The sequence below is a fragment of the Neoarius graeffei genome, chromosome 24, assembly GCF_027579695.1.
Source record: "Neoarius graeffei isolate fNeoGra1 chromosome 24, fNeoGra1.pri, whole genome shotgun sequence".
NCBI classification, from domain to species: Eukaryota; Metazoa; Chordata; class Actinopteri; order Siluriformes; family Ariidae; genus Neoarius; species Neoarius graeffei.
In genome coordinates this window covers 54,199,065-54,213,466 of record NC_083592.1, presented here as the reverse complement: position 1 = coordinate 54,213,466, position 14,402 = coordinate 54,199,065, and the positions used below count along the sequence as shown (strand labels likewise).

General features: G+C 42.2%; 1 protein-coding gene across 1 annotated transcript in view; it reads right to left on the bottom strand.

The window, feature by feature from the left end:
* Positions 1-10,743: 10,743 nt before the first annotated feature.
* susd2 (sushi domain containing 2) overlaps positions 10,744-14,402 on the bottom strand; it is a 79,610-nt gene continuing 75,951 nt past the window's right edge. The window contains exon 15 of the mRNA XM_060907471.1: positions 10,744-13,045. Within this exon, the coding sequence (XP_060763454.1) occupies positions 12,985-13,045 (61 nt within the window). The 3' untranslated portion in view covers positions 10,744-12,984. The remainder of the gene's footprint in view (positions 13,046-14,402) is intronic.

Genomic DNA, 14,402 nt, shown 5'->3' with positions numbered 1-14,402 from the left:
GTTCATCCGGCTGATAGGTGATGAGTTTGTGCCGTCACGTGTTGTCTGGCGTCATCCACATTTCATAAAAATAATTTCTTCTCTCTCAATTCTTCACCGAATTTTATTCTTTTTGGCAGGAAGGTCGGTCTGCCTGGGGTGCATATAGCTTCTACATAAATTTGCATAACTGCAATTAATAATGACGATATGGAGTAATTAATCAATCCCTAATGAGCAGTTTCCACACAAATCGCTTCTTCTCCCTCAGTTCTTCACCGATTTTGATTCTTTCTGGCATGAAGGTAGGGGGACCTAGGGTGCATATAATTTCTACCCAGATTTGCTTCATTACAATTATTAATGAAGTTATGGACTAATTAAGCCTTAAAGGAGAACTGAAGGCAAATTTTTTATTATCAAAATTCTATTTATCTCATTTTATTAAATATAAGAATGCATTTTTGATTGCTATTTTGTCGCTGCTATAGCGAGTTATGAGTGTTTGAAATACGCTCTGTAATATATATCAGTCCATATGTCAAAGCGATGGGCGTAAGCGAGATTCGTTGAGACCTGTGCGAGACATCGTAGGATGTAGGACAGAAGTAAAATGTACAGTGGAAATCAAAGTGATCGACATCTGCCAACATTGTCAAAAGACGCACGCGTCCTCTTTCGAATGCTGATGTAATCAAGCGGGAGTTTTGTTTGTTTTGATAGCGATCAGGAAAGTTTGAAAAAAGTAGGCAGTAATCGTCATTTAAACTCGTTTTTGTGCAATATTTTGTTTGGAAAACAGTTTTCAAAATGGCGGCACTGACAACTGGCTGACACTTCACGTTTCGAAGTCTCACACAAGTCTCGTGAAGATCGCGCGGATAAGCGACGCCTGCCGTGGACCAAACGAACTAAATTCAACACGACTAAAAACCCAATAGGCTGATAAGTATAATATTTAATTGCAATTAGTTGCCAATACGAGTCACGATATAAGGTTACTCAAACCGAAAACATAATTGAATAACACGTTAATTAAGAAATAAAGCAAGTTTAAAAATGACTTCAGTTCTCCTTTAATGAGCAGTTCAACAAAAATCACTTCTTCTCGGTCAATTCCTCGCCGTTTTGGATTCATTCTGGTAAATGGGTCGGTATTCCTAGAGTGGATATCTCATCTCATCTCATTATCTCTAGCCGCTTTATCCTTCTACAGGGTCGCAGGCAAGCTGGAGCCTATCCCAGCTGACTACGGGCGAAAGGCGGGGTACACCCTGGACAAGTCGCCAGGTCATCACAGGGCTGACACATAGACACAGACAACCATTCACACTCACATTCACACCTACGCTCAATTTAGAGTCGCCAGTTAACCTAACCTGCATGTCTTTGGACTGTGGGGGAAACCGGAGCACCCGGAGGAAACCCACGCGGACACGGGGAGAACATGCAAACTCCACACAGAAAGGCCCTCGCCGGCCCCGGGGCTCGAACCCAGGACCTTCTTGCTGTGAGGCGACAGCGCTAACCACTACACCACCGTGCCGCCCTAGAGTGGATATCGCTTCTATATATAGCTTGTATATAGTGTATATAGAGATCTTGCAGTCACGTGACCGGAAAGTACACAACCGCCATCTTGTCGGTAAAAAACACCGCTGAATACTGCTGCACTCATGTACAGAATGGATCAATTTCAACCGACGGACTACACGGCTCATTTTTCTAATGAACAGATAACTAGATATATGTCTAAAATAAACGATCTACAGATTAGTGACCCTTATGGCTTACCGGATGGAGTTTTCACGACCGGATTTTGAACTGCCAGCGGAATACCCGGACGTGTATAATTACCTCATTAACTTTCCCTCGCTGTTCAGTGGTGAAGCACTGCGTGCTTATAAATCTCTGGACAGTTATCTCTACAGAAATTCAGGATTTGTCAGCGACTCAGATGTGGCATCTTGTAAACAAGAATCCTCATTGGATGGGTAAGTCACTTAAGTATTGAGTACTAATACTATTTATATCAGTATCTAGTATAGCACTGACCAGCCGATTATAGAATAGAATAAGGTAATTCCAGCTGTAATTCCAAATCGTCTGTGTTGTTTACATGGATCTGGCGTTGGAGAGGTAGAGGCTTAGCAGTGGAGGTTTGAGTGGCTGTTTTCTGAGCTTAGTCAACAGGCCGGCTCTGCAGCCTCGCTTTTGCTTCCCCTCCCGGCACTGCCTCCTTCGCTTTGCTTCCGATAACAATCCACGGAGACCCCGCTGGTCTCGCTATCTCATCCGGAATGTTGTGCATGCGATGGAAATCGTTACAAACCGTCATTTTCTGCTGGAAACCAATGTCCAGTAAGTCCATACGGTTGTAGTGGATATTGAAGTCTGGTACAGACGAACAACACGCAAAAATACACACAAAAAACAAAAAATGTGCACAGGTAGGGAGAGCTTGTAGCCGCAGCCGTTGTAGTAGAATTGTATATAGTAGGGTTTTCCAGAAGAAAAGGTAGAAGTAAAAGCAGAAGTAGAACCAGAAGTAGAAGGCGGAATATGGCGTGTGACCGACACGATGGCATCTGTCACAATCTGGATCGGCTGTGACGTCACATGCAAGTGCTCCATAGCTTGCAACATTTATTGCACAAGTTGGCCCACTTTAGATCGTTCCTTCTGAACTAGATGGGGCCAGAGTGAGCTACACCATCATTGACGATCTCGTTTACTTATTTATCACTGTTACTTAATGTCATTTAATGTCTTTTTTCCTTATTTGTGTTATTTATTGTGAAAATATTATCTCATTTCATTATCTCTAGCCGCTTTATCCTTCTAGAGGGTCGCAGGCAAGCTGGAGCCTATCCCAGCTGACTACGGGCGAAAGGCGGGGTACACCCTGGACAAGTCGCCAGGTCATCACAGGGCTGACACATAGACACAGACAACCATTCACACTCACATTCACACCTACGCTCAATTTAGAGTCACCAGTTAACCTAACCTGCATGTCTTTGGACTGTGGGGGAAACCGGAGCACCCGGAGGAAACCCACGCGGACACGGGGAGAACATGCAAACTCCGCACAGAAAGGCCCTCGCCGGCCACGGGGCTCGAACCCGGACCTTCTTGCTGTGAGGTGACAGCGCTATGTGAAAATATTATTTCCTATATAATATATTACAATATTGTAGCAGATCGTAGGAGGGGGAGGAGCACAGAAAGACGGCAGGGCAGAATAAAGTTCAATAATTCGTTTATTTTGCTCTTTTCAGATGCAAAACTCACTCTCTTCCATGCGCGCGCGTGCACACACACACAAGTCGTCGGGTTCAGGAGAGAGCGCTTTTCCTCTGCTCTCTCTCTCTTTATATAGGGCGCGGTCACTGGGAAGACACACAAACACAGGTTAATTGACATCAGGTGTAGTGATTCTGCCACTTACCTTCCCTGACTCTGCCCTCCGGTCACAGACTGGCGCTTGACCACGCCCCGCTGCCACAAATATAAATGTTGGATTCTTGTGTGATTATAATATTTTATTTAAATATTTTAATTGAATTATTGTTTATTTCAGATTAGATGGGCAGCTTGAGACGTCTCCCTCACCCCAGGGATGAAAGCGAGTGGAAAAACCCAGAGTTAAAGGTGACTTTGAGGGTACTTTTGTTCTTTAAGTGGCCCATTAGACATAATCGTCTTCAAGGCCCGGTGCCGTTACGCGCAGGGGCATGAAGAGAGCAGAAAAAGTCCGAGCAGATTTTCAGGGGGATTCTGGGAAAAAGCCACATCAGTCAGGACGATCAGCGCTCACGTAGCAACCACCATCTCATGCTGAGACTTAATGTGTTTACTCGAGATTATTACACAACTCGAAGCGGGATGAGACCTACGGGTTTGCATTTTAACGTGTGTCACAAATCCAGAGTGACGATCAAAGCGAAACGGAAAGGCTTTGTGGATGACAGCTGGAGCATGACGGGTGTAAGTGCAGAGATTTCACTGGCGAGCTTCTGAGAAGGGCCGTGTTTGTGTTGGCAGCAGAGACGCAGCGGGGTTAAGACAAAAAGCGGTGCGATGGGGCGGGGCATGAGGGAGCACAGGAATAAGATAAGGCCTTAATTGAATTAAGAAGCCAGAGATCACATGTCAACTTCAAGCACAGTTAAGAATAAGAAATGTGGAAAAAACAAGAGTGAGAGTTCAGTTCTTGACCGTGTGTGTGTGTGTGAGAGACAGAGAGAGAGAGAGACAGAAAGCAAGAGAGAAGAAGAAGAAGCAGCCTTTATTTGCCACATACTGTACAGTACACACTCAAGCACAGTGAAATTCGTCCTCTGCATTTAACCCATCTGAAGTAGTGAAAACACACACACAAGTGAGTAATTAGTACGCACACATACCCAGAGCAGTGGGCAGCCATTCTACAGCACCCGGGGAGCAGTTGGGGGTTAGGGGCCTTACTCAAGGGCACTTCAGCCCCAGGCCGCCCCATGTTAACCTAATCTGCATGTCTTTGGACTCTGGAGGAAACCAGAGCACCCGGAGGAAACCCACACAGACACGGGGAGAACATGCAAACTCCACACAGAAAGCCCCCCGTCAGCCACTGGGCTCGAACCCAGAACCTTCTTGCTGTGAGGCGACAGTTCTAACCACTAACCCACCGTGCGAGAGAGAGAGAAAGCCAGAGAGAGAGAAACAGCAAGAGAGATGGAGCTTCAGATTTTTCTCATTTAAAGAATAAAACAAGGCGCATTTTGTCCGTTTTTGTGTTTTCATCATTAGAGCTGTGTTACTTTCACCTACACTGAAGTCACATGCATTCCCATTACTTATTGTACAGTGATTTATCGTGCACGATATGTTGTTACATGCCTAGTGAAAACAGTAACTCTGTTTCACATAACTCTTTCTTTAAATATTTTCCTATTACAGTGTTTTTAAGAAGCAGAAGAAGCCTTTATTTGTCACATGCACACTGAAGCACAGTGAAATTCCTCCTCTGCGTTTAACCCATCTGAAGCAGTGAACACACCCATGCGCGCACACATACCCAGAGCAGTGGGCAGCTACGCTACAGCGCCTGGGGAGCAGTTGGGGCTCCCACTTCAGCCCAAGGCTGCCCCATGTTAATCTAACTGCATGTCTTTGGACTGTGGGGGAAACCGGAGCACCCGGAGGAAACCCACACGGACACAGGGAGAACATGCAAACTCCACACAGAAAGGCCCCCGTCAGCTGCTGGGCTCGAACCCAGAACCTTCTTCCTGCGAGGTGACAGTACTAACCACTACACCACCGTGCCGCCTACATTGTTTTATTCCTAATGTAAAGCAGACACTGGAAGCATAAACTATTGGAAAAGCAACAATATTAAAGAAGGGAGTGATGGACATAAGACTTCGCCCATGATGCCTTCATGGGGAAGCCATGGCCTAAAGGTTAGAGATGGTTGGACCTTTTGGGACCGAAAGGTCACTTGTTCAATTCCCTGGACCAGCAGGAAAATGTGGGTGGGTGGGAGCGAATGAACAGCACTTTCCCCTACGTCCATGGATGAAGTGTCCTTGAGCAAAGCAAAACCTTGTGTACTCGCATCCCCAGATGGGTTCAATGCAGACACAGAATTTCACTGTGCTCTAATGTACATGTGATGAATAAAGAAAAAAATGTTTTAACAGGAGACGGTTTTACAGTCCTAATTACGTTCTTTGTTATTAGCCAAAAAGTGAAATGTTCACCACTTAGTATCTCTGAGTTTTAGTGGTTGGTGAAGAAGGATTTGTTTTTCCCCACTGAGCTACACCTTTAATAACCGGAGACAACTTTCTCAAAGGTCAACACACTGAGATGCAGGGCATTCTTTTACAGAAACACTTCTCTCTTTCTCTCTCTCCAAAAATATTTCATAACTGAATTTCCTGAATTAGACAGATCACTTCCACTTTTGTGTTTATAGAAGTCATGTTTTTCACCAACCTGCAACCAATTTATATCCCTCTCTTTTTCATTTCACTTTAGGTGGATAAGAGCTCCCACCATTTTCCAGATGGGGCATCAATAAAAGGGTAAAAACAGAAAATGAAAAGGAAAAGAAACTTTGCTCTGATTTTCAGCTGCTGCTGTAGGCCAGAGAAGCAAAACTCACATGTTAGGAGTCATTAAGCCCACACACACACACACACACACACACACCTCAGAACCCAACACAACCGCCACAATAGAATATATATTGAATTGTCGACAGATTTATTCTGGACAGCGTCTTTGTGAAGTAAAGCAAACTTCACTGATCCAGAATGATGGTTTGCAGGTTATCAGCCTTCAAAGTCTAGCGTTATCAAGCGGAGTGAGATTTAAACTTCATAAAAGTGAAGTCCATTGGTTCGTATATTTTGTTATGAGTAAAAATCACATGGTTACAGAAAATTTCTGGTTAGATTTTTAGAATAAAAAGTACAGCACAGTGAGGTTCTTTCTCTGGATTTAACCCATCTGAAACACTGAACACAGAGAGAGAGAGAGAGAGAGCAGTGGCGACTGGGGATTTATTTATTTATTTTAGAATTAGGAGCCTTTATTTGTCACAGATACATTACAGCACAGTGAAGTTCTTTCTCTGGATTTAACCCATCTGAAGCAGTGAACACTGCGCATGCACACACACACACACACACACACACACACACACAGAGAGAGAGAGAGAGAGAGAGAGAGAGAGAGAGAGAGAGAACAGTGGCACCTGGGGATTTGTTTTTTTTTAAAATAGAATTCGAAGCCTTTATTTAATGGCTCTGTGTTATGAAGGTAAACGGCGTTGTAGTGTGCCGTTAACGTAACAGGCAGATATCTGGTTTCAGTACAAATGGTTTTTCCCCAATATCATTTTAAAAGGGATAAATTGTTATAAAGTTTTATTTTTAATTTAAACGTGTGGGGAGCACATCAGAGCACTTACCGTGATCAGCAAACGGCATTTACTTTTGGGTTTTGTTTGACTTTAAGCATATGGGTCTGTCTCAGAAACTGGGTACTGTGGGGGAACCCCACTAAATATACTCAGTCAATAAACTATACGGTTTTGAATGGTGATGTTGGTTTTAATTTGAAATAAAATGATGAAAGAAATAATACAGATAAAACTAAATCTTTGATGTGAATACTCTATTCAGAATTTGGCAAAAATTCAGCAAATTTGTGGAAAAATGGCGGCTTGATCTGAGACATGATAAACGGTCGACTACATCGCATTCCCTTAAAAAGGTTGTAGTCCACTGAAAAGTCTACAGTTATCACTGATTGTATTTTAAGTTGTAACTTTATACACCTAAGGATTGGTGCACTTACAGAATAATCATAACCGTAATAAAACATCATGCAAAATATTTGATCACCGTCGTAACTCCATTTCCCGCAAACCCAAAACCAATACGATCGTGTGTTTTGATCTAAACGGAAAGCCTCAGGGTCGAGGTCACGACCTCACCAAAAGTAGGAACTTAAAATCACTACGCCATATAAAAATTTAGTTATAAATCTGCGATTTTGTTTTTTAAAACGAAAGCTGAAAGTTCGGTATAGAATATGTTTCTTACAGAATATGTTACGATGGTAGCTGGTCTTATATGAATTTCTGAGCTATAAAATGAGTTGTGGTCTATTTTTTACCGTAGCGTGTTATTTGTGTGCGGGGAAGGACACACATTAACAATTTGCATGTGTAGAATGGAATTTTCCACTCCAGCAGTTAGAAGTTGATCATGCTTCCATTTGCGGTCTTTCTGTTACGCGGGTGATCTGTTCGGACGTTATCGTTGAAAAGGTGAGTTTTGACAGTTTTATTTTGTTTTAATCTTGCAGTATAAGGCAATAGAATGTTTCTTTGTCATCTTACTTTCATATTTCGTAGTGTTTGCGTATTTTTGGCCAATATTTTGCAACCATGGTCAATTTAGATCGAACTTTTGATAGAATCTACGGCCAGTCATTTTGCCCCGCCCCCGCTCCGTCCGGTGCGGTAGTGATGTCCTGTTGCTCGTGCGCCGCAGCAGAGACCCGCGCGACCTTCAGCCGGTACAGTCGCTGTTCTTTTACCACCGCCGTTATTCTCATCTTTCCGGTGTGTTCTTGATTTTTCCATTGTGTCCTATTTCGCCGTATCAAATCCCCAAAATGTATCATATTATTCATATTTAAGTGAATAATCAATTCAGTCATCATAACTTGGCATTTTTAACCCGAGCAATCAAAAAGAGGAAATTTATTCAATATTTTCACTCATCTGTGAAGGAGGGTCTTTAATTCTTCATGATGGAGTTATTTTATATGGAAATCAATTTTACAAAAGCATTTGAATTGTAATCAAAAAAATGTTCCACAGTGGAGGCCAGATAAAGCAAGATACTATCTTTATTCTTATTAAACATGACAAAAGAAACATTGAGTGTTAGGTAAATGCAAAAAAAATTGTAAAATCAGAAAATTTATTTTTTGACCCAAATGAGAGACCCGTTTCTGAGACGGACCCGTATACAAGCACACACACACACACACACACACACACACACACACACGTTTCAGGACCCAACACAACAGCCACAATAGAACTAACACTTATATTGAATTATTGACAGATTTATTCTGGACAGCGTGTTTGTGAGATAAAGCAAATATCACTGATCCACCTCGACTTTGTCTCGATTATTATTTACCAATAATCACTTCACCTTTGGTGAATAATTGTTAATTAATAATTAAAAATGTATCAAAATATTACCTTGGTAAAAGTCACTTTCTCCAAATTATCATGAGTTAACGTTACTGCTGTAAAGGACGGCTTTAGATTTGAGATTTGCTGAATGTTTGCACCGCCGATGCGAATAACATTTTCAGTTAGTGATGAATTTCAACCACAGACATTTCAAATGAATAGAATTTTCTATTAAAGATAAATTTTAGGGATTTGTGTGTGATTCATCTCCTGTATTTCAGAATTCTCAACACCTGGACAGGTGAGACACAGACGCCGGGTTTTTAACACACCGACCTGCTGCAGTGCTCACTCTGTGTGTGTGTGTGTGTGTGTGTGTGTGTGTAATCTCTTGGTTTGAGCAGATAAATGAGCGTGTGAGGGGAATTTTCCCTCTGCAGGCCGAAACAGCAGCGCTAATTACAGCTGAGCTGCTCAGATCGCTCACACAGAGAGATGAAACACTCCTCCTTCATCCCTCACTCAGCGTAAAGCTGGACGCGGCTCCCTGATCTGCTCTCGGGCCAAACACACACTCACTCAAACACACACACGAAGACATCAGGACTTGCATTAAAACAGCAGATGAAAGGTCGGCTAATCTTATGTACATACACACTCCTCCATCTCAGTGCACTAATGGAGCATCAGGACGATAAAATAAACACGAGGAACATCTGGAATCGGGAATTCACTCACTCACTCACACACACACACACACACACACACACACACACACACACACACACGAGTGTTTTTTCTTTGCTAATAGATACCAGCACAGCTGGCAGCAGTAAACCCACTTCACCCTTCTCTCTCTCTATCCATTTTTATCCCTCTGTGCATCTCCTTCACTCTCTTTCCATCTCTCTTCTCAGTCAATCCATATTCTCCTTTTCTTTCTCTCCTGTCTTCACCACACCGTCTCCTTTTCTCTTCTTTTCATCTCCGTTTCTCCTACTTCTTACACACTCTCTTCTCTTTCTCTCCACAGTCACCGTCTTCTCTTCCTTCATCCTAATTCTCCTCTCTTTTCCTCTTCCCATCCTGTTTTCTTCCTCATCTCTTCATCTTTCCTCTCCATTTCTTATTTGTCTCCTTTCTTTCTTTCTGTTCCTCCCTGGACTCTATCCATCTTTTCCTCATACTTTTATCTCCCCCCTCCTGGTCTCTGCTTCTCCTTGCTTTCCATTTTCTTTCTTCTCTTCTATTTCCCCTTTGCCTATCCCTCTCTCCCTCCATCATGTTCTTCTTCCATCTTTAGTTTCTCTGCATGTTCCCTCAGCAGTTCTCTCCCCAAGCTGTTTTTTCCCCCCTCACTCTTTTCCCTTCTACTATATTTATTTCTCCTTCTCCTCTTTCTTCTTATCATCTCTTTTGGTTTCTTTCCTTCTCCTCCTGAGCAGTTTTTCTCTTTCATTCTGTTTACATTATCATCACTTTTTCCGTCTTTCAAAATTTATTCGATCCTTTGTTTCTTCCTTCCTAATATCCACCTATTACCGTTTATCAGTCTCTCTTTTTCTCCATTTTTCATCCTTTTTCTTTATTTCCTTTGCTCTCTTCCTTCTTGAGTTGCCCAGTTATTTTCTCTTTTATTTTATTTAGCTTCACTCTGTCCCTCCTGAGTATACTTCATTCTTTTCTTTTTTTCTGTCTGTATTCATTTTCATCGTTCTTTATCTCTCTCTCCCCCTTCTCTAAATCTTTCCTTTTATTTTTTTCTTACGTATCCTCTGTTCAGACTCATTTAATCTTTTTTCATTTTCCTTTGTTTCTCTGCCACAGAACTCCAGACTAATCAAATTAAAGCAGAACACTCGCATCCAAATCTGTTTTTATTTAATCCAGTCATTATTCAACAACTTCAGGTATTTAATAATATTCCTCAAATAAGATTATTTCACTTGTCATTAATGTCACTCCCGACCTGCATCTCCATATGGCTCAAAGCCACTCACAGCTTTCCTGATGACATCACTGTGAAAAAATTCCCAAAGAAATTCTGCGTCCCAAACTACTATGTTACACTCCAATACTAAAAACTTCCCAAAAACGGCAATACCATAGTGTCATATACATCATTATGATGATTATTATGATCATCATCATCATCATCATCATCATCCCATCCAGCTGACAGATGATGAGTTTATGCCATCATGCATCATCCGGCATCTGTCCAGCGTCGTCGACATTTCACCAAGAAATATCGCTCCTTCTCTCTCAATTCTTCACCGATTTTTATTCTTTTTGGCAGGAAGGTAGGTCTGCCTGGGGTGCATATAGCTTCTACACAAATTTGCATAATTGCAATTAATAATAAAGATATTGAGTAATCAATCAATCCCTAATGAGCAGTTTCCACACAAATCGCTTCTTCTCCCTCAATTCTTCACCGATTTTGATTCTTTCTGGCATGAAGGTAGGGGGACCTAGGGTGCATACGGTATAACTTCTACCCAGATTTGCTTCATTCCAATTATTAATGAAGTAATGGACTAATTAAGCCTTAATGAGCATTTCAACAAAAATCGCTTCTTCTTGGTCAATTCCTCGCCGTTTTGGATTCTTTCTGGCAAATAGGTCGGTATTCCTAGGGTGGATATCACTTCTATATAGTGTATATAGCTTGCAACATTTATTGCACAAGGTGGCCCACTTCAGATCGTTCCTTCTGGACTAGACGGAGCCAGAGTGAGGTACGCCATCATTGACAGACTCGTTATGATTATTGTAAAAAACACTGGAACACACACAGACTCCCAACCTCATCATTTATTGTAAATACTCATTTACAATTTAATTTCCAGTGATGAACTGAAACAAAATCATTAATAAAACTTTAATCAGCTCATCTGTTGGCTGAGAAAATCATCTCTGATGTACAACGTTTCTGACAGATTTGCAACAGAGACCAAAACTATAAACTGAACCTGAGTCATTTATTTCCATTTTTTTCTTAAAAATATTTTCTTTCCGACTTTAGTTAAATCCAATCCAATTCCAACCAGGTCACCCCCGATATCTGATTAAAACATCACAGTTTGGCTCACACTTGATTAAAATGAAAATCCGCAGCCACACTTAAAAGTGCATATCACGGGTAAATTCAGGAGCAAGATCAATGTAATTCTCCTATTTTAGATTAAACTTTGGTCAAATATCTGTCACATTTTGCATTCTCTGCTATTTTTTTTACCTTGTGTAATACCAGAAAAATTCAGTTGAAATCAAGCCATTTGAGGCGAATTGGTCCGCCTCTGAAAAAACTCGGCGTTTGGATTTCCCGGCAAACGTTGATTTTCGTGATGTCACGTGTGGGACGCCTCCCTCTGAATCCTATGTCAGCGCTGGTTTGTTTATGAGAAAACGACCTGGTGGTTTTCTGCAAATTTCTTCAACGTTATCGCGTAATTATTAAAATGGTTAACAGATGTATCGTAGGAGGGTGTAGCAACACCAATCATGATGGGATTAATACTCATTGTTTTCCAAAAGACCGGACAATGAGAGAGAAGTGGGAGCGCTTGGTTTACACAGGCTGTGCACTGAATCCATGCAAAGCTCTCGCAGTCTGCTGGCGCTTCCGCAGATAACGTCACAAATCTGGCTCCAGACTCCCTTGGGATTTTTCCAGACGCGTTTTGTAATTTTATTTTTTTCTGCTGTAGACAGATGGCCTTGTGCAAAATTACCTTTCTGGATGAGTGTGTAAAGGGACATACTTTCATATAAAAAACCCACAAAATTGGTCCAGAATATGCACTTTAAGCACGGCACGCGCAGAACCCGATTCTGAATACGAGGAACTTTCCCCGACATAAATACTGACGTCACTTTTGAACTCAAGTCAGCAACTGTTTATATATTTGTCAGACTACATACAGTAGTGTGATCAGTACTTCCTGAAAGTACCCTGCCCATCCCTGATTATTCCTTCATACAACTCATGTATTTATATCCTTCATACACAATATTAGACTATAAATAAAGCCTAGAGGTTGGATCTGGAGCGAGCTTTGTTCTGGTTGGAGATGGAACTGATATGAAATTAGTACCAGGGGAAAAACTAAATCACAACAGATTTAATTAAATCCAGTGCAATTAAAACAAACGGCTGCTGGGTTTCAAGACTGACTGCGATCTGCAAAATAATCGGGAACACTTTTAGTGCACTGTGGCACTTAAAAGACACATTAAAATCTCACAGTATAACGGAGTGTTAGTGCAGCAGATGAGGAGTTTCACAGACTGGCAACCTGGTGGTGGTAAACCACCTTGTTTTCTCTCTCCGTCAGTCTCTCTCTGTGAAAGAAACACAAAAGACAAAACTCAATTCGCATCACCAAACAGATTTTTTTTTTTTTTTGTGACATCAAGCCTTTAAAAAAAGTTTTGGGGAAATAATGTAAAAAGTATCACCGACCATCCTCTAAATCCCCACTCTGAAACATCAAGATACAGACAGGTAAATACATTTATAGCCATGTATAAAAAGTAGACAGTCAAAGGTAGACAGACATGCAGAAAAGTCGGTGGGTAGATATGTATTGAGGTTTTTCACCTGACGTCACAGGGTCACGTGACGCCCCGGTGTCCGCCATTTTGAAGGTCAAGCTAGCTAATGTCAACAACATACTAGCTAGTATGTTACTGTAGCAATGTTTACGTTCAGTCATTTGGATGACTGTTAAAACCTTTCAGTCTCAAGTTTTTCCTTTACTGTATTTACTAGTTTACTGTAATTATGATCCGGCAGCTATTTACACCGGATCCAGTGTAAATAGCTGCCGGAGCGCGTTCCGGCTTGCTCCCCCTCAAATTAAGCAGCGCGCTCCGGCTTGCTCCCCCTCAAATTAAGCAGCACGTTCCGGCTTGCTCCCCCTCAAATTAAGCAGCGCGCTCCGGCTTGCTCCCAGAGTGCTCCGGCCGAGGTTCCGGAGCGCGTTCCGGCTTGCTCCCCCTCAAATTAAGCAGCGCGCTCCGGCTTGCTCCCCCTCAAATTAAGCAGCACGTTCCGGCTTGCTCCCCCTCAAATTAAGCAGCACGTTCCGGCTTGCTCCCCCTCAAATTAAGCAGCGCGCTCCGGCTTGCTCCCAGAGTGCTCCGGCCGAGGTTCCGGAGCGCGCTCCGGCTTGCTCCCCCTCAAATTAAGCAGCACGCTCCGGCTTGCTCCCGGAGTGCTCCGGCCCAGGTTCCAGAGCGCGCTCCGGCAGCTATTTACACTGGATCCGGTGTAAATAGCTGCCGGATCATAATTACAGTAAACTAGTAAATACAGTAAAGGAAAAACTTGAGACTGAAAGGTTTTAACAGTCATCCAAATGACTGAACGTAAACATTGCTACAGTAACATACTAGCTAGTATGTTGTTGACATTAGCTAGTGCTAACAGCTAGCTGCTAGTACACTGCTACAACACAGACACCGACCCTAATAATACAGTTCTTGGTCATTGCCTGGTAACAGCAAATTTATAACGGGCCATGTCTCAACAGACTAAGAAGTTATTTCAATGACATTTAATAACATTTTGTTTATCCTGAGGACTGAAAGTAAATGAAAATGTGAACAAACCTTAGCTGTAATAAGATGGCGACCACCAGCTCCAGGGACGACCCGCTGATGTAGGCATGTTACCCAGCCTGACACAAAATATTTG